General features: G+C 41.4%; 2 protein-coding genes across 3 annotated transcripts; both read right to left on the bottom strand.

The window, feature by feature from the left end:
• Positions 1 to 2,871: 2,871 nt before the first annotated feature.
• LOC143451595 (sperm-associated antigen 1-like) lies at positions 2,872 to 7,249 on the bottom strand. The gene is made up of 7 exons (XM_076952292.1): positions 6,539 to 7,249; positions 6,098 to 6,240; positions 5,865 to 6,007; positions 5,654 to 5,796; positions 5,417 to 5,519; positions 5,093 to 5,340; positions 2,872 to 5,031 (listed from the first exon to the last, which is right to left on the bottom strand). The coding sequence occupies exons 1-7, from the start codon at positions 6,635 to 6,637 to the stop codon at positions 2,929 to 2,931; spliced, it is 2,982 nt and encodes a 993-aa protein (XP_076808407.1). The 5' UTR covers positions 6,638 to 7,249; the 3' UTR covers positions 2,872 to 2,928.
• Positions 7,250 to 7,963: 714 nt separating this feature from the next.
• On the bottom strand, positions 7,964 to 17,183 carry LOC143451594 (SWI/SNF complex subunit SMARCC2-like). 2 transcript variants are annotated; one of them, XM_076952290.1, is made up of 20 exons: positions 17,034 to 17,183; positions 16,726 to 16,864; positions 16,471 to 16,650; positions 15,975 to 16,187; positions 15,740 to 15,864; positions 15,601 to 15,649; positions 14,563 to 14,697; positions 13,745 to 13,863; positions 13,560 to 13,668; positions 13,157 to 13,256; positions 12,890 to 13,054; positions 11,898 to 12,084; positions 11,530 to 11,724; positions 11,349 to 11,448; positions 11,061 to 11,293; positions 10,845 to 10,994; positions 9,822 to 10,009; positions 8,969 to 9,272; positions 8,299 to 8,899; positions 7,964 to 8,208 (listed from the first exon to the last, which is right to left on the bottom strand). In XM_076952290.1, the coding sequence occupies exons 1-20, from the start codon at positions 17,154 to 17,156 to the stop codon at positions 8,036 to 8,038; spliced, it is 3,588 nt and encodes a 1,195-aa protein (XP_076808405.1). In that variant the 5' UTR covers positions 17,157 to 17,183; the 3' UTR covers positions 7,964 to 8,035. The 2 variants fall into 2 exon arrangements, with proteins under 2 accessions (XP_076808405.1, XP_076808406.1); XM_076952291.1 differs by lacking the exons at positions 15,601 to 15,649; positions 15,740 to 15,864; positions 15,975 to 16,187; ... (1 more) ...; positions 16,726 to 16,864; positions 17,034 to 17,183 and adding an exon at positions 14,812 to 14,957.
• Between the last annotated feature and the right edge of the window lie 3,484 nt (positions 17,184 to 20,667).

The raw sequence follows: 20,667 nt of genomic DNA, 5'->3' as shown, positions 1-20,667 counted from the left end.
AATATATGGCATGACACGAGTTCTCAAAATTGTGTAGACTACATAAAAATCAAATTACAATTTAAAGCGCATGAGTAATATAAATGCAATAAAGCGAGGAGAAAACGCGTTATAAAGTAATTTATTATCACGAGCCATCTTCGTTAAGTAGTTGTCTAATAGAATACACCATCCTTATAACTACCTCTGTTTTCAAGTAGCCTAAGTCATGTTGGAAAACTTAATGCTTGACAAGAAACTTCCTGATAATGCCACCAGACGGACACAAATAACCGTGATCCTATTGGTTTAGATGACAAGGACTGGTACAACTGGGCTGTCCTCACTGCTCAGTGGATGATCCTTTACTCCAACAAAAAAGGACAAGAACCAAAAACACAAAAGGTAATCTTTGACGCCTAAGCGAAAGTTTGTCCAAATTTCTTTCTGGATCAGATTCAAACAAATAATCAATTCATTCTGTAATGAAATGGTTGTTTGTCGTACCTTAGCCTGTAAGGGCGACCACTTCAATTACAAAGTTTGTCCGTTGAATTGTTTAATATCCTCGATGTTAAATGAGTCTCAAAGGTCGTTGTTCTGCTTTTCTTAATCTTAGAATTAATTGTTCACCTCGACAACTATATATTCTGATTACATTGAAGCTTCTTTGAACTGTGATGATATTATAAAATTGCTTGCAAATCGAATGCCGCATAGACTACGAAAATCGGCAAAGCAAAGCATTGCGTTACGTGTCGCCTATGCATGACTTCCGGTGTATCGTTATAATTCGTGACAGTCTACGAAGTTAACCATAGAAAGTGGTCGACTTTATTGTGTAGCTGTCACAATGTCTTATTTAATGTAATCGTTTAAACAAGAAACAATATAACCAGTTTATACAGTTGTCATGGTATACAATTGATTCTAAGATTAAGAGAAGCGAAACAACGACCTGAGACTCATTTCACTTCGAGGACATTAAGCAATTCTACAGACAAACATTGTAATTGAAGTGGTCGTCCTTACGGTCTAAGGAACGATAACAATCATTTCATTACAGAACGAATAAATCAAGATAAAACATTGTGACAGCAACAGCATAAAAACATATTGCGGCGTTAACCGTAATAGCAAGAAGAGACTGAAAAGTGATAACTCGTACTGCACGCACAATAACAGGGAAGCAATCGATTACGTCACACAGTGTTATGCTTCGCTGATTCGATAGATGAGAATTCTATGTCTTACACAATTTTATATTACATTAATGCATAATATTATCACAATTCAATTCATTCAATCAATCGTCAATTTGGACAAAAGAGAATTGAGAAAAATGGCAAAAAGTTGAAAGAAATTCAAACTTACATCGCCAACGTGGCAGCAAACCAGTGTGACGGTTACGTCACGAGTCATGGGTTGTTTTGTAAATGCTGAAATTTAATTTTGGGATCTTGCAATTCAGTTGCTGACCAAACTTAAATTCTCCTTAATGACGTTCAGATAAATTACCTCGGTTGAACTGTGTGTGCCACATATATAGGCTACTGTTGTAATGTTTGCAATCTTCCCTTTTTCACTTGTTACTACTGCGCAATGTAACATTCAGTAAGCTTTGCCCAAAGGTGAAAGCCTTTGTGTCTGAATAAGCAAAAATGGGAACTATATCATTTAGTAATATGTATTTACAGAATTTAAGCAACTAACAGCATAGTCACGCCGTTTAAGAAATGAGAACTCATCAATCGAAGCAGAAGCAAAACAAGTTATCAACCATCAATCGTTCTCGCTCATATTGTAACAATTATCGCCAGTATACGCGGTCTTTATGGCGAATATGTTTCTTGTTTAATGCCTCACACAAGTAATACAGCAACGAACTAAAATTTTTCATAGTGTAAGCGCAATAAAAATTCTAATCCACCGGCAAAATGACTGTTCCTAAGATTGGCTCATATCGCGCTAATAATTAGCCACCGACGAGGCAATCAACAATCATTGTGCCATTGGCATCAATCAACAACCAACCAAAACAATTTTCGTCACAGGACTAAAACTTCGTTATCTTTTGTTTTGAAACCGGCGTTCCACTTGTCGCCTGGATAATTCCCCAAAATCTGAATGTCGCAGAACCTAGAAGAACATATCTATATCAGTGGTTCTCAACCTTCTGATCTTGGCGGACCCCTTTTGGTGCTGTCAAAGCAGTTGGCGGACCCCTGAAGTTTAAGCAAACTAAGGGTTCTGAGACTGCACTTAAATGTTGCTTTGCTTAGTTTTACTTAAGAGTCTTGGTGCACAACTGCGCTATTTATTCACAATAACATCAAACTATGCGGATATTTTTATTTATTTCAAAGCGTTATCTATACCTTGCTCACAACAAGCTGCTAGTTACAAGCTAAAACTGAGAAAGCGATTATGTGCAATCTCCAGCAACTTAAAACCACTGTATCCAGCTGTCTTCTCGTATAATCCGCAATCTAGTGCATCACAATAGGCCTTCCCTGCGGGTGATAAATCTCAATAAGCTTTCGTATTGTCCCATCACAATAGGCAATTAAGCAAATGTTCCAGCCTATTTCAAAAAGCAATGACAAACAGCAAAAAAATTTTAAAAACTCGTACTTTATGTTGCAGATTTCGAATTTCTCAAGGACCCCCTGAAAACGTTTCGCGGACCCCCGGTTGAGAACCACTGCTCTAGATATTATTATTATTGAAACAGATTGTGTATAATTTCTATTATTCTCGCATCTCTAGTTATAATCAAACTATCGAAAGCTTCATTTCAAATCTCATAATTTTCACTTCTATCAAACTTCATTAATGATTAAAATGGAACTTTAATCGAAAAAAATCGACATGAAAAGTCACAGCTCAACAAATTGTACAAAATTCTTTATTTATTGAATAATAAGACACACAACTAAGCGCAGACGATTAAATCTTGTAGCAAGCTCTGAGTCGGTTCACGTCGGAAATGTCGAAAGAGACTTTTTTAGATTCCACAGAGTTGGCCAGACTGGCAAATACTTCGCCGACAATGTTCTTGTCACTTTGGCCGAGGAACATAGCGGCCATGTCGAAGCGCTGAGCTCTCGCGAGATGCTGAAGGATGAGAAAAGCTCGATCGAACTCCGATGAATCGATGTGGGATTGGGCGATGTGCGCGAAGGTGACGATCACGTGGTCGGTCGTTTTGTTGCTCACCATCACCGGGATCTGATCCAACGACACTTTATCCAGGATTATTTTGTAAGCCGCCACGTGAGTCTTTGGCTGGATGGAGTTCCACAAGTTCCCGAACTCATAGGGAGTCATCTTCTCTGGGACTTCAGGGAGGACCAAGGTCGATTCTTCATTCTGGGGTTTCCCCTTACCACCTTCTTCTGTATCAAGCTGCTCATTCTTTACTTCAGATGATCCAGAATCATCGTCTTCGCAGGGACTTGGTAGTTCATCCCGGGGAGCTTGGATCCAACTCTCATCCCGAGCAACATCCTCCTCAGCCTTGACCTGGCTGGACACAAAAGCATCTGGCTCCTTTCCACTCTCTTCTGGCTCTTCTTCGTCTTCACTCACTTCTTCAATCTCAATTTTCCTCTTGGTGGTGCTCTTGATCTCTGTCCTCAGCGCATCCAAGTCATTCTTCGCCGACCGATTTTTCGGATCAAGCTCAATGACTTTCACGAAATCCTTCTCAGCGTCTGTCATCATCCCGAGATTCCTCCGAGCCTGACCGCGACGAAAGTGCGCCTTCACGTTTCCCTCATCCAACTTTATAGCCTCTGTGCAGTCATGCACGGCAGAGAGATCTTTCTTCAGCTTGAGGAAGCAGAGAGCGCGGTTCGTGTAACTTGCAACCTCCTCCGGGCAGATGTTGATGCACTTTGTGTACCGTTCCACCGCCTCATTGTACTTCCCACTCCGCACCATCTCGTTGCCCTCGCTCTTCAACTTGGTGAATAAATCCTGCCGAATCTTCTGCCTCTTTGCTTCCATTTCTTCGGCTTTGACTGACGTCGTGCTCGGCAACTTCTTCTCCGTTTTCTTCTTTGGCTTTGACGCGGGAACTTTGTTGCTCTGCTCTCTGGTGACATCCGGCTGCAATTCCTTTTGGAATTCTCCGCTGAGTTTGTCTTTCCAACCTGGTCCGTGCAAATCTCGTAAGTGTTTTGCAACCCTGTTGGCGCCATCTTGTGCCTGAGAAGCTGACCAATCAGCCACCTGGGCTTGTCTGAAGTCATTGTAAGCCTGGACGTACTTCTCCATGTGCTCGTAAGCCGAGCCTCTTCGCACTAGAGCTTTCACATCGGCCGGCTTCAGTTCAAGGACACTGTCACAATCCTGGATGCAGGACTTGTCGTTGCCAGACTTGAGCATGCAGGCGGCTCGATTGTTGAAGAGGACTGCGAGTGCATGGGAGTAATTGCAATCCGATTCTTTTTTCATCCTCATCTTGAGTTGGGTGATGGCTTGAGTGTACTTCCCACTTGCCTCCCCATACTGCCCGGAGCGATAAAACTCACCAGCCGATGTTTTGATGGCTTCGATCTTCATTGGAAGTGGAGATTGTGGGATCTCAGGTTCAATTTCTTGCGCATCCACCTCTATATTTCCCTGAGTGAGAGGTTCACATCTAGGAAGAGTTGTTTGATCATTTGAAGATAAATTAGTTGCTGTTGATGAAAATTCCTTTTGTGGAGGAGGTTCTGGGGAAGATGTTGCCGTGGAGGAAGACGCAGGATCAGCAGGAGAAGAACTTTCAGTGGAACGAGGATCTTGAGTGGCTGAATCTTGATAAGGAGTTGGATTTTGGGCAGGAGTTGACTTTGGAATGGAAGCAGAATCTTCAGTAGGAGTCGGTTCTTGTGTAGATGCAGGTTCTTGAAATTGTTGGATCTGTTCCCTAGCTGGGGATGTCTCTTCATTAATTTCATCTTCATCCTCCTCGACTTCGCTTATTTCCATCCTATGACCTCTCTTAGGGATTTTTTCCTCCACTTCAGCGAGGAGCTTCTTTGCGCGGGCATTGTTCGGTTCCTTAAAATAAAACCAAGTTAGCAAGAGGAATGCTAAAGATGAGGATAAATCTCCCACCAACCTTCTCAAGAACAAAGTCAAGGTCAAGTTTGGCATCTTGGTACATCTTCATTTCCTTCAGCGAGGAAGCTCGCCGGAGTTTTGCTTTCAAGTTGTCTTCTTCCATCATCAGCACCTGATCGCAATCCATCCTTGCATCTTCCCACCTCTCCAAGCGAAGGTAAGCGAGAGCGCGATTGTTGATTGATGCTGCGGTCCGGATCAGGCTGATGCTTCGAGAGTAATAAGCAAGCGCCTCCTCAAAGTCACCTTCACAATGTCGATGGAGTCAGTTTAGATGAGGATGAAATAATTTCAACCTTTAACCTCACCCTCTCTTCCTCACCGGCCTTAAATGCTTCATTTCCTTTGTCTTTCTCTCTTCCTGCTCTCATCTCTCTCTCCTCGTCAGTCATCCCTTCTGCACTCACCTTATGAGGGATACTCGTCTGCATCAACATATTATAAGTGAGAGCTGTGGCGACAACCACGTCGACCAACCAACTGTTGGCAGGTTGGAAGAAAACCCTGGAATAATCGACAAAAATTTAATAAAACTTCAAACTTCAAAACGTAAAACAACCTTCGTCTCATGAACGACAGGATTTTGTTCATCAACTTTCTTGCATTCCTCATCGACATCATATTTATCCCAGGATTTATAATCAGCGCTTCGAATGCGTTCCGTCTTCTTTGACCCCACGTCGCCCTTTTTAACACGGTTACCTGAACAATATCAAGCGTGTTACAACCACCTATGGTTCGTTGTTACAAGATGAGTCACATGACTGAACCTTTCATTGTCTTTGAACTTCGAATCGGGGGTAGGTTATTTTCATGAACTCCATTGACCTCACTTTTTAGTTCATTTTTCATTTCTTTTGACCAATCAGAAAGCCCATTGGTAAGCTGATCTCGATCTTCCGACGGCAAGTCCCTGAAAAATCGTGAAAGGTTTCAGCAAAAAAAACCGGCATTGCTACAAAGCATTCATGCCGTTCATCAACTATGATGTCATAATGCAAACCTGGATGATATCGCAGGACTTTCCTTCCTTAGATACTTGTTTTTCGGGTCGAGGTTAGTGAGCTTATTTTCACAATGTCTGATGAGGTGGGGGTAGTATCCATCCTTTGCTGAGCGAAGAACTTTTAAAATCCTCTCCATTTCCTGTCAATTGAAAAATGTAAGAGAAGATGACGCAGTATGACGTAGGTAAAGAAATAAAATGTCAGAGCTAAAGTACCAGAAGGTCCACAGACAAGCTATTGCTATAAAATGCTGATCAGTTGCAATTAAAATGCACAGGAATGCATTTCACTCAGCAACTTACTATGTAATTACCCACTTTAAGTGCATCCAAAAATTTTTGCGCACCTACACTTTTCATTTTTTGTTGTTTACTGCAAGATCTTGATAAATATGGCCGTGCTATGCCGCCGGGGCATAGAAATAAAATTTCACCCACCTTAACATTGTTGCATTCATCGATGTATTTATAATCTAACATATCCAACGTGACATCTTTGTCACCTCGGTCGTCCACGCCAAACATCTGGGCGGTCATCTTTGTCTCCAAACCACCAGACTACTTAATTTGCGCTTCGATATGAGAAGTTCAACTTTTCAGTAAGCTAGAACTGTAGAATGTCCAACCAGCTTAAACAGTTTGCTTTTTATCTGTTCACTGATGACTTGACATATTCATCCAGGCCAGTAATTAGGGCTCTAGTAAATACGACCTGCAGTGAACTGAAGAATGAACGTTATGTCACAGTACCGGTGACGTTTATCAGAGAATTGCTAGCCTATGAAAAATAAATAATAGTCTAGAATATACAATATGCAAATACCGAGATATGACAACTGTCTATCAAATTAAGGCTGTAGGCCTAAAGGTTTTAAACGGTGTCACACTGGTCACAGTATAGCAGTAACGGTATATCTACGTATAGCTAAGGCCCCTAGGCTAGTTCTGACAGTTTTCACAAAAATGCTACAGATAGCAGGTAAGCCGGCAGAAGAGTAGGCGCTTAAGCAGTGCATGGGCACAGTAGGCAGGTAGGGCAATCTGGAAGCCACTTTCGGATACGGAAAGTGTCCAACTAGTCCAAGCCCCTACCAGGCCTAGGCCAGCCCTATCTCAACACATTTCAACTCCACAAGTTCCTTAAAAATTTTCGAACTAGTAACAATGCGTGACATCACGCGTTTCACCTTTGACCTCAGCAACCTCGGACATTTTTTGGAAAAAGAAAAATTCGTACAGTTGGCTGCTGTGATTTGTTTTTTTTTTACTTTAGTAAGCGATTTCTTAAATCAGCCAAATTGGAAATTATATTCTCTAGTTTTATTACATTGTTCGGATTTTATAATCCAAGATGTATCGCTTTATACACAAGTAGATTTGACTCCGAAGTCTGCTGCTACTGTAGCATCCTCGCTCATATATGAAACAATAGAGGTATGAGCTCATCTGTGCTTTATTGAAGACTGATGCCTCGACAACTTGAAACTCAGAACCATAAAATGAATAGCGAAAAAGTGGCGTTAATAGAAAAAAATTGGGAGGGGCTAAATATTTGATTAGTTCAAGGGAAATATACAAAACATACTTTATTATATTTTCAACAAAATACTCAAATTCGGGATCCAAACTTTGAAAATTTAAGAGAATGCTTCTCACGTGTTGTTCACCTCCCCCAGGCTACGTCTATGCAGCGAAGTACAAGTGCAGGTCAAACTACAAACCTTTTGCACTACTCGCGAACTGGTCTTAGAACATCAAATATGTCCTAGCTATCTCCTTAGTTAAAAAGTCCATTCTATGACCTGAAGCAATATTATTCTGGACACAAAGCTGACAATCGAATAAAATTCGAGCAACGACGACTTCGAAGAACAAGGTTTACTGCAACTCAACACATATAACGGTCACATAATGGCAGTTTGTTATCAAACAATATTAATGCTGCATCGGTTCCATCGGAGCAGGGGCAGATTCAGTCTGGTCCTGCGATGGTTGCCGGGGTGGGTACGTACCAGCTGGGTATCCTGCTGGCGTTGGGGCTTGGCTGGCTGGCGGCGGGAAATTGTAGAAGCCTGGGTGACCCGTATACGCAGGTCTAGGGTTGGGGCCTATAAAAATATTACATAATAAATATTTCTGTAAGACAAAATCTGAGATGAATATGACAACGACTCGCTGTTATATAAGCGCTGACTCACCCATGTACTCCTGGTACTGCGGGGTGTATTGGGAGCTCGGAGGTTGTGGATACCCTGCCTGGTTCGGTGGGGCAACTTGAGGAGGGGCATTACTCGGTGAAGAGATTGTTGGAGCACCAGCTAGTGGCATCATCTGACTGGTAGGGGGCGGATATTGCTGCGGAGCGTGTGGTGGTTGGGTCCCTGGTTGGGGTGCAATAGGGGGCTGGGGAAGTACCTGCTGCGAAGGGTTCCCGGGTGGGGCAAGCGCGGGTTGCTGGGGCAGAGAACTTGGGGGCATTTGTGGAGGTGGCGGCACCCCATCCGGTGCTTGGTGGGGAATTCCCTGCGGTTGGGGTGGAGGATGTGCGGGCAGCTGTGCAGGTCCTGGCTGCGGGGTTATTTGTGTTGGGGCAGCCGAGTAAGGAGGGGCTTGCTGTTGTGTAGGGATCTGGGGCACAGGATGAGGGGCTTCCTGGGTTGGTTGTGGGAGGGTTGCCTGGGAAGGCACCGAAGATGTTGGAGGAAGAGTCACTTGGGGGGCGGGCTGCTGTGGAAGTGAATGAGGAGGTGCTTGCTGGGACAACATGGCAGGTTGTGTCGTGGTTGGCATCTGGGTCACCTGAAATAGATCGAATGAACGTTAAAGTGAACTTCGATTGTGATGAGGCACCCAGGGTGCATATCACACCTGGGTAGCGGGCTTCCCGACCGGATGGGGTCCTGAATAACCGAGCTGGGGATGAGCATCTTGATGCGGGGGTGGGTGAGACATCATGGGTGCTCGATGCTGCATGTGGTGGGGGGAAGCCCCAGGTGGATGAGGAGAGCTCAGCATGGCTTGGTGCTTGGCTTGTTGAGCTTGCCTGGCACGGACTTCGGCGTATTTGAGCTGCTCGTGGAGGAAGGCCTGGCGCTCCTGGAGGAGCTGCTGTCGTTGGTATTCGAGTTGTTCCTTCTCCCGATCCATGATCGTTTCCAGCTCCTCAAAGTGTCTGAGGAGGAAAACTTGCAAATTCAAACGAAGCCGTCTCCATAGAAATGTTTTAAAATACGTTCAAGGGTCATGTGCAGAAGGTTGGATCTAATTCACGTCGCTTTATCTCACTTCTCGCGTTACACTTTCACGCTAACTCGTATCTACGGTGTCAATTTCAAATTCTATCTTTCTGGCAGATTTCATCTTGTCATACGCTCGCTGGTTAACCTGAACATTCTCAGCTGATATAGAAATCTTACTTTGCTGCCTTCAAGAGGAAGTTCTGTCTGTCCGCGATGAGTTGCTCTCTTTGCTTGCTCACCATTGTTTGCTCACAATCAACTATTTGCACTAACTCCTCAAAATTTCTGCAACAAACATCCTTCATTCACTGGTTTATACCACAATGTACGAGCATCTTGTGCTTTCTCTTTAGCGCGTTGTTTTAAGTGGAAACTAAAGAACGACCGAAAAAACTGAATTCACTATTTTCATCTCTATTATACTTCGCATGCAGCTGCATGGTCGCGCTCTGCCGCTCTTGAATCAACCAATGAGGGAATACCTCAGTTTTATCTCCAGCTTCTTCATCTGGGTTTCCACGAGGAGCGCAACAAGACTCTTGATCTTCCTCTCCTCAATCTGCGACAGGTACTTGGCCTTCACTGCCGCGGCAGACAATGCCGCAGCCGCCGCTGTGGCAATATTTCCCTCCGGAAGTCGCTGCTCCATGATCTTCTTGGCATGGCCAGACTGAAACGAGAGAAAAGGAACAAGTTGGTATAAAGCAGCAAATATGGCGGCTGACTTCGAACTTATTTGACCTGTATGACGTTATTTGAAAATGAGCACAACTTACATATACACATACTGTACATGTTGGAACTATTTTAAATTATTTAACTTCCAAACAGAAGGATAAGAATAACATTGAGAGGTTGTTCACTTGGGAATGGTAAAATGTGAAAAACGAAAGTTGTCCAGACAGACTGGATCATTCTGAGCAGCACTGAAAGTTTTGAAGTATATAATATTGCAAGTATAAGTATATAATAGTAATATAATAGAAACTTTTAACCTACACCAGGGAGGAATTCTAATTTCTTATTTGCATTAAGTATCACATCTTTCTATTTCTAAGTATTGTCCAATAGCTGTTTTTGGACAAATTAGTGTTGATTGTAGTGTGTTAGTTGGTTATTAATTGTTCAGCGATTACATTGTCATCTCATAAATGTAAAGACCGCTGATTGCGTAATCTAGTATTATACAGACGATGATTACACAATTTAAATGAACATCCTTAAAAAACCTACCTAATAAACAGACATTAATCAGCACATTTTGTGTGTTTTTATCAGAGGAATAAAAAGTTTCAAAATGGGGGTAATGCAATAAGAAGGTTGGGAACTACTGATACAAAACAAGAAAATATTTACTTCAAATCTCAACTCTCAGTCTGTACAATTGGAATCAGCGCTCGTGATATTCCACGAAGCCAAAATACTTGAAGTCGTGAAATAACCATCAAAGCATCAGTCCAAATGCCTAGATCATCACCGAGTTGGCGATTATGACATCGCAATACCTCATTTTCTTCTTCTTTTTCCTCTTTCATCTCCTCATCTTTTGCTTCATTCTTTTCTACCTCCTCCTCCTGCTTAGAAGTTCCAGCGATTCCACTTTTATCCAGACCATACCCAGGGTCCACGTTACCGAGCTTTGCTTGCTCCTCCACCTGGGTGAAAAACATTGGGGTCAAAATCTGTAGCAGCCCCACTCACATTTGCAGCAACAAAACCACCTTCTTGACATGAGCATCCACCAGGTAGTGTGGAACCTCATCTTTCATCGATGAGAACTCGTCGATTGCAGCTTTTGCGGCAGCAGCTGCCACACGAGGGCTCACGACGGAGGCGAGGAATGCGACTGTGCTCATCACCGGGTTGCCGGACTTTGAGAACGGAATTGGATGCTCAAGGACAATCTTCTTCTCGCCCTCTCCCGCCTCTATGTTGCTTGTAGCGGCCAACGTGCCTTCATTCAAACCTACAGTCACAACATGCTCTGTGATGTCACAAATATGACCCACCTTCAATGTAAGGGTCTTCGATGGGTAATCTAAGGAACTGTAGGATGCATTCATCCTGGGTTCTACTCCCAACGTGCTCCGACACTTTGTTCCAATCGTCCTGCATAGAAATCACATTAACATGAGTTTTACTACAGTATAGAGCCGCCACTGGCACCACCACAGAAGCCACTGGTACCACCTTGTACATCTCGAGTCCTTCCAAGAGCAGCAGCACCTCCTGGTCGGACCACGGTTTGGCAACAGCCTGTGCTGCTACGGTCTTTGCCCTGCCCATCTGTCCTTTATGCTGACTCGCATAGACATCAGTTCGAAGACCAAAGTTATTTCCGATGCCACTGTCCAACGTAGCTGGCTTCTCGTCTTTGGTTTTGTACTACGACGAAAATTTAAAACTTTTCATGAATTTTAAGCTGTGATTTGACAAAAGTGTCGCAACTATCAAGCAAAGTTAATCACATAAAGTGACCAGAACGTGCTTGATGGGTGATCAGGTGTAAGTTGAACACACAATGAATGAAACCGCATCAAGCACAACCATTGCCCCACCTTGTCAAGCTTAGCGATTGCTTGTGAAGGGTGCGATGGTTTAGTGGGGCCGATTGGCTGCAACCCCGACGGTGTATCCGCGATGACATGAAAGTGCGACGTGGGGGGAGGCCCCATCACGGAGGGCTTCGATTCCGGGTCCACCTGGTAATTTATCAGCCCCCACTGCTCCATGAATGCATGGACCCTGCACATAGAAGTATTACACACTGACCCTGTCAAATACAGATTTTAGATGTCTATGCAAAGCAGGGTTTCCCAAACCAAGGTCTGCGGAACACTGGGTATCCGTGACGATGTGACAGAAGTCAGAAAGAGGTGGGCAGTATCGCGGTACTATAGCCACCGAATTACTGACCGCAGTACTTTTTCAGCACCGATACCGCTGATACTATTTTTCTAAAAGGAAGTTGGCACTGGGTATATTTAAAATAATTACTTTAAAGTATTGAGAAGTATGTTTTCATTATTAAAACTTAATCTTATTTAACTTAATGCCAATTTTAGTGCTTTTTGTTCGTTTTAATCTAAAAATGTCCAGTAAAATCGCAAAGAGCGATTTCACATATTTTTTGACCGGAAGTAACTTTTACCTTGGTCATAATATTGGCAAAACTTGCATTAACAACAGGATTTGCTGTGCAAAAAGTACTGGTATCGAACAACTTTTTTGAAATAGTACCGAATACCAGAACCGTTGGTACATTTTTTACCAAGTACCGTTACCGATGGTACTTTCAAAGTAACAATTGTCCTCCTCTGAAGTCAGACATAGATAACCAACGCAGTGATTCGCAATTGAAATGATTTTGAAAGCTTTTGCAATGGTATAAGCAACCTCATCCGTCCCATTCATGTTGTTAGTTTTGTTAATAAACATGATTCAGTATTGTTTATTATCCTTGCACGCTGGTTGTGAAGCCAGATTCACTAATAGGGGTCCCTGGCATAAGAAGTTTGAGAAACCCTGATGTGAAGGACCTGGTACTCACCTAAGTATTGCGCACACGTCCCCTGCTAAGTTTCTACGGCAACCAGTGGCGCTGAGGTACTCGATGGGGTTGAGTCTGTAAGTGTCGATCATGAAGTTTCGATACGCGAGGAATATCTCTGGCGTCTTTGATTTGTTCTTTCCATTGAAAAATTCTGGTAACGCCCTGAAATAATTGTCGTAACTCGTGACACATTCCACGGATGAGTTTGAACAAGCACATGGTGTTTATAGGAGGCAAGAATGCAGTCAACCAGAGACGCGTCACCTTCTCTCGATGGCATGGATGGAGTTATAGTCGAACCACGCAGAGTAGCTCGGCATGACAATGTGGTGGGTTTGTTCCGTCACGCTCTCTTCTGTCGTCCCTGCAACAAGCTTTGTATAACTTGCAAGAACAACAAACATCAAACTGCCCCACACTCACAGGGATGGGTGATTCAGAACACCGAATCAGGGGGATTCGAATCCAAAAGGATAATTTAAGCCAAATAATAGGATTCGGTTTTAAAACTTGGAAAGCTCGCTCAGAAAATTATAAATTGTTCTTGTTTTGCTAATTCTCCAAAAATAAAAAAATTCAGAATATGATTTGGTGTTCTAGATTCTAAAGGTATTCGGAATAATTTTAGAATAGTAAATTAATGTGAATTGCCCATTTCTACACACACCAACTGGTTCACTGCTTTCCACTTCCATATCGGCGTCCTCCACTTCTCCTATCTCTTGCAGTGCTCCTCCTTTGATGGGCTGAGTCTCTATGTCCTTCTTCGAGTAGATCTGATAAAAATCGGTGAGACCTGATCGCTGATGATTGTATCGACCACACGGGGGAGCTAAGTGTTCAACAACAAACCTGTTTGGGGACTTGCACCTCTTCCACGCTGGGAATGGGAGTCGGTTCATCCATGTCTCTCGTCAGATCTTCTTCTTCATCTTTCCTCTTCTTCCCTGACGAGGGGGTTCCCGGCCGACCTAAGCAACAGGAGTCAAGTTGAAGTGAAAATTCAGCTAAGTTTTACTTCTTGATTCACGTGAAGCGGTCAACTCTCAGAATATATGATTTCTAATCAAAGTTTAAAGTCACATGACTTCGCAAAATACTCGCGAACTCCGATGACCTTCAAATGATCAGTCCAAATGCCTAAAACATCATTGAGTTGAATAATGTCGATATATGTTGCCATGTTCTTAGATCGAATGTCATGGGCGGTTATATGACGAAAATTATGGTTTTGGGATATTTGGTTTCTCATTAAATATGCCGACAATATTCCTTTTAATTTTATATGATTTTGTTGCAGGTGACAATAATTGCACATCCACCATCCATGTTTACACAGGGTGGCAGTGTAGCAGAGAATGACTTGTCTCAGAATCAACAAAGTACGTACTTGTAGTAAAACTGAATAAAGCATGAACCATTGTTACGGCAGCTCTTTCACACTGTATTTAAGTTTAATTTATTTTAAAATGCACTTGAAGACAAGCAACTATTTTGCTGCACCTTCATTCATAAAGCAGCATCCTAGTCAACAGCTAAACTTTTTTCTTATATTACAAACAGCATGTGTGGAATACCAGCGTCATGTGCAAAACCTCCCACTAATTTATAGGCCACAACGAAAAACACGGTTAAAAGTGTTTCCGGGCTCAAATACTAAACCAAGTCACCTTTCCTGTTCTTTTTCTTCGAGTTGTCTGGTGATGGCGACCTCTGCTTCGATCGCTTCTTGCTCAAAGATTTCTTGCGGTCGGTGTCCGACAAATTGACCGGACTGTCCGCTTTCCCGCTCCTGGCCACGAAGCCTGGACGAGAAATTAAATGTTAAAAAGCTCTGAATGACTTTCGACACAACTGAACACTTTTTGCTCGTTAAATTAACAAACAACTCAATGTTAACAAACTTAATGACTTCCTACTCATTCTCGCATCCGATGTGGCGCAGCGATGTCGAATTATCGCGAAATTTTATCACAGAAGCAAAGCAACCTTCTCACATCGACTTCACTGTTCTTTACAACTACCACCATGCACTGGCCGCCATCTTGCACGCGCAAAGCACACACGCCGTAGTTTATTCATTAACACGCACCGTTACCCGTGCTTAACCAAGCGTGATGCCTTTCCTTGTTACATCACAAATGCTTCGAATTGGAATTTGTGAACGAGCGAGGAAACGTTTTAGGTTTTGCTTTTAATGATGTTATTCTTGTGGAAGCGAAAACTACTGTTGAAGAAAAATTAAAATTTGTTTAAAACTTCGAACAATGTGGCACTTGGTATTTCGCTACAGCGAAACCGATCAACTCTGCGTGAAAAAGGCGGGGAATCGCTGACGAGCAGCTGGTTGACGAAGAGAATTATTATTTTAATACTTTCACAAAAAATGATCCTAGCTTACAGGCAGGTTGTTTTCCAATTACTTTAATCTGCTACTTGGTTAACAAAAACAAATAACCCTAAAAAACAATTTTTATGCTTTCATCACGAATTTCTTGAGAATTATTTTTCCCTGTCAGAGCGAACTGAAGATTGCCACAAACATGCGCGCATTTAATTTGAGAGAACCTGGAACTCCACATTTAAGATTTGATAAAAAATCAGCTTCTTCTGCAAACACTTCCTGCAGTGATGCTTACATATCTGTAAATTGCTTTAAATAAATACTGCATAGCCGACATGTACAAAGCAATAATAATTCCACGAACCTCTTCTTACTGCTACGCTTGGGTGCATCCATTCACCACTTGCAGTGACCTGGTACGAAATATTCAACATCAAAGCTAATGAAGATGTCTCGCCTGAGCCCGACAATCTTGTATTGTTCACGCCATAGACATCACATACCTGATAGTCAAGCTCGTTCATCCATTCGTTGTAAATGTTCAGGTCAATCAGCCACTTGGTGGCAACGTGGTAGACATCGTGCGGGTGGTAAGGTTCGTAAACTTTCTCGGTCGGGCATTCTAAAGCTAGAGGTAAATTCAAGAGTTGTTACAAAAACGTGAAATATCGAAGACATCATATCCTCGTATCATGCGGCCTCCATTGCTGTCATGCACTGAAGCGACATTTAACTGACCCGGTATCCAGGTGTCGTACGAATCGGGAAACCCCCAGAAGTGAACAAGGAATTGTTTGTCGCGTCGTTTGATCGGGGTGAACCACGACCCAAAGTCCATGTCGTCAGGGTCTGGGTGAACAACATGGGTCGCAGTTGAAAGGTCAGAGGTCAAAGTACCCTGGTGTTCTTTTACGATCTCTGTGAGTTTGTGAGAAGTCTTCGAATCAATTCCTGTAAAAATCAAATAATAACAAATTATGAACACCAGACACGTGATCATCACATAGATCTAAAACATTCAAATAAAGTTTCATTGAACGTTTGATTCATAAAAATTGAAACATAATTCCAAGCTTAGTTTAAACGAGGGAATAATGCTTTGGATTGGTCGAAAATGTAATTATGACGTCAACACATTCACGGCATTAATAGTAACAACTATTCAATACTTAAGTCATTATCTCGTTGATCAGTGACGAGCTCAAGCATGGAAATCATATATTTGAGCACATACTTGTGTCGAGGAAGACGACAGGTCTCTGCAAGAATCTGTTCTGCACAAGCACTTTCTCCAACATCATCATGATCTCGACATTTCTGTCCATTCTCGAGCAGTTTATGAAGTCGAACCGTCGTAATCCTTGATCCGTTTTATATTTCAACAAGGATCCGAGGATGTGACACATGCCGCCACCTAGCGGATAAGGTGACGTTAATCAAATGTCTACAAACCAAGTTCAAAAAATGTTAAAATGAGCAAAAAATATGCCTGGTGAGAAGTCATTGAAGCATTTAATTGGCAACTTGGTCAATGCTGATGACTTCATATCTTTCCCGAAAGCTTCCTCTTGAAATTGCAGCAGCTGGCAGCAAACACTTGCCAGGTATTTCGTGCTCGGAGGCTCCCCCTAGTGTAAAGATATACATAGTTACATGTCAGCAAGTTGGCGCCCTCAAGCAGTAATTTTGTTAGAAAATCTTGCAATACTCAGGTCTTGCTTTTATAAGTTTAAAGGCGTTAAAAAAAAATTTGTCGAACTCGATAGCATTAGAAGCGACAGGACAAATAGCACTGACCTGTGGGTATTTCTTTGTGTTTTTATTTAACCAACAACGGACAGGTTCAAACATCTCAATCGTGTCGGCAGAGTCGTAATATTTAACGTAGGGCGCCCCATTTTTTTTACACATTGAAGACATTTTAGCAATATAAAAATATATGAAAAACAATCTGGAAAATGAAAAACAGGAGTTTAAAATTAGCAGTTTACCATCAAATAACACAAACCCCATACTGCTAATTGTTTAACAACTAACTTAATAACATCAGCTTTTTATTGACGCTTTATCCGAGCTTTTTCACTTTAATCTTCGGAAAACAACCACTGAATTATAAAATTTGCTGAATACACTATCATACATCAAACATGGTTGTGTGTAAAATGTTTAAAACTTTAGTTGTTAGTCGTCACACAAGAATGAACACGCTTCTCGTTGCAAGCATAGACATCATTCTCAACACAGGAGAGATGAGTCATTGACGTGACGATTGAAGAAAAATATTTGCTTAAAAACATCCATTAAGCTAATTCATTTAACAGGGATGAAATGGTTTTAATGATACGATAGTTTTAGTGGTTTCACTTTAAGACAATCTATCAAGGATTTGAGTTCATCAGACTTTTGAAACATTGTTTCTATTTTCTTTCTCATCTTTCAACATTGCACGACATTATCTCAATAATTTCAATATTGTAACACAGGGTATTGCCCACCAGCACGATGCATCATCAATCAAGCGAAACTGTAAAATGGAAACATCAATATTTACTTTTCGCTCTGGTTTTCATTATTACATGACAATGCATATAAATTGTTTGTGCAACCATCTTTGTTTCAAAAAATTGTATCATATATTGTAACTGCACAAGAAGGAAAAAACACTTCAAGCACATTTACAACATTTTTGTGAAATACTAACCAAGCATTAACTTTTACAAATCATTTTTGTTTGTTGGCAGAAAACCTTGCAAAGTAAATATGATGTAACGGAAAAAACATCAACCTATAGTACAGATTGCGCACAAATTGGAAATGTAGATACCACCAATTACGATGTCATTATTTCCGTTGCATATTTTTGCTTTTATTGGGACGGGTTGCAAACGCATCTGCTGATATGATTATTGAAACAGAACATGTTTTTCTATGGATTTGTCATATTATGACGTAAAATTCTACAAAACGGCATAATTTTGTTTTGCACTTATTACCGGGTTCAATGCAATGCCACCATGTGGTCAATAACATTCATAAATCTTTGCACCTGTGTATAGAGTTTATGTTGTACATGCGCTTTAATACACGCACAAGATTCATCAACGTGCATGCCAAATTTTTTGTCTTCACGCCAAATTATAATAGAGATGTGCTGCAAGAAAGATTAGTTATTACAGTTAGAACATCAAGGCCGCCCGAAGAAATCCCTAATCCACTGTATTCATACCAGCACCAAATGAAAAATTTAACTTAGCCAGGAAAATATATCGTCATTCCTTATCAAAGTCAATCAATTTGTCAGTAATGTTGTAATCAAGTTGACCATTTCCTTTACTTTTGCATTCCTGTATCAGGTTCAAATTCGAACCAAATCCAAATCGGATTGCAAAAGGACAAGAGACCTCACCATAGTCAGTAGGACTTCTGTGTTTGACTGGATCTTCTAAAACAATATTTGGCAAATCTATTCGGGTTTGGGTTCACAGCCATAGTGTGGCAGCCGCAGATTTATCAACGTGCACACTGAATTTTTGTGTCGTCACGCTGATTTATAATAAACAACCAAAAACTGGCTGTTAATTTATAACAATTAAAAAAACAAAGAATTGAAGCTTTCAAAATTTGCATCGTTGCACGATTTCTTGTCGAAAAGACTTCCAGTCAGGTTAAATGATCCTTGCATGTACGATAACTTCCTTGTGGTACCAATTATAGTTGTAGCAACAAGAAATGAAAGGATGTAGATTCATTATCAGATTATGACATCAAGATCTTACTAAATCTGTCTCGCAACCCGGTGTGCAGAGATGGGTGGAAACGCAAGCATGTGAGGTGTGATAATTATATTCAGCAGCACACTTCAGGTGCGAAAATGAGCACAATTACATGAACTTACTTGAACTTTGTACGCATTTAATCAATTGTGGAGCTTACATGGATTTTTGCATGATTTATAGAAAGATTTTGAACACATGCAGACAAAGAGTAAAACATTGAAACCAGCACCTGGCAGCTTATGAGGGAGCACATGGCACATAGCAACTCAAATTTCACTCTTGGATTTTTTGTGCATCAAAGATCTTGTCGAAAACTGCCAGAAAACACAGTTGTTCTCAGAAGCAAACAATCTTCAAAGTGCGCAGAAGATTAAAGTTAACTGAGCATATGGGGCTAATGGATGTTGATTCAACTTGTTGCGCGGGGGGATTTCTCCCCAAAAACAGCAAACTTTCCAATCTGACCGCCCTTGAACGATAAACTTGGACAATTGCGGAAGTGTGAATAAATTTCAGGTCAAAGACTGCAGTTATATTTCAAATGTGTGGTCTTGCGCCGACAAAAACAAAATTAGTAATTAGTTAGTCAAGCACTGAGTATATGGGCATATCTTTTGACTTGTGCTGCTGTACAAGTAAGTACAGTAAAAGTACTGTAAAAGTAGTAATCTAACCCTAGTCCACATAAAGCTTGCTTTATCATTTCTGCAAAGATCTTACGGCGTGACCTGACTATTTACAAATTAACAGCTGCCTGATCCACATAGACATCTCATACGGAAAATGCAAAACCAACAAATCAGATCGTTTATAAACAAATCATTTTTTCGCAATTTCGGCAGTTATTTCAGCCAAGTCCGGTAAACATGCCCAAGATTGGGTTTCGGTTAAATTTATTTCCAATAAGATCGAATCCACTAAACACCAATAGTTAAGATACACTACACTTACTACCTGCTTGCAAATCTTCTTTATTGCGGGGAAAAGCTTAAAAGTATTTGGTATGATTCTGTTTTCACCAGTAGTGCCTTCTATTTATTGTGATTTATGATTGGTGGCAAATATAGTATATTCATATGATTATTGTTGCTGGAAACACGAAATCTAACCACAGTGTTTCATTTAGTAGAATCTTTATTTAAATTTTGTCACAAGTTTCGACCAAGTATAGAGACAGACCACTGCAAATTATATCATTCACCAGATTTCCTTCAGTCAACTTGCGGTTTGCAGACACTGTATTCTTCACTTTTAAAATAATAAAATGTGTGATTTGACGATAATAATTTCGTTCCTTTTGACGAAAATTTGCTTTAGGGCCGAGGCAATTTGATGTAAATTTAAGCTAAATTCCAACGTATCTATTGCTGGCTCCTCGGGATGCTTCAGAACGGAGCAAGTTGTGTCCTCGAATGTTTCCGCTGAAATATATCGAATAAATCGGAGATATAAAATAAATATATCAAAGAGCAAAATCGGCTCGCCATCTTTTCTTGCATCAGCCCGCACGCTTGCTAAGGTCGTCACCGACTGACCACCCAGCTACTGGAACAATTATACGCGAGCAACCTTATATTGTGACATCAGCATGGATCATATCCGCAAGAGAAATTGTGACATCAGCTTCAGTCTTTGATGCTGACGGAATTTGGATG

Source organism: Clavelina lepadiformis, chromosome 4, assembly GCF_947623445.1.
Source record: "Clavelina lepadiformis chromosome 4, kaClaLepa1.1, whole genome shotgun sequence".
Classification (NCBI taxonomy): Eukaryota; Metazoa; Chordata; class Ascidiacea; order Aplousobranchia; family Clavelinidae; genus Clavelina; species Clavelina lepadiformis.
This window is presented reverse-complemented; position numbering and strand designations above follow the sequence as displayed.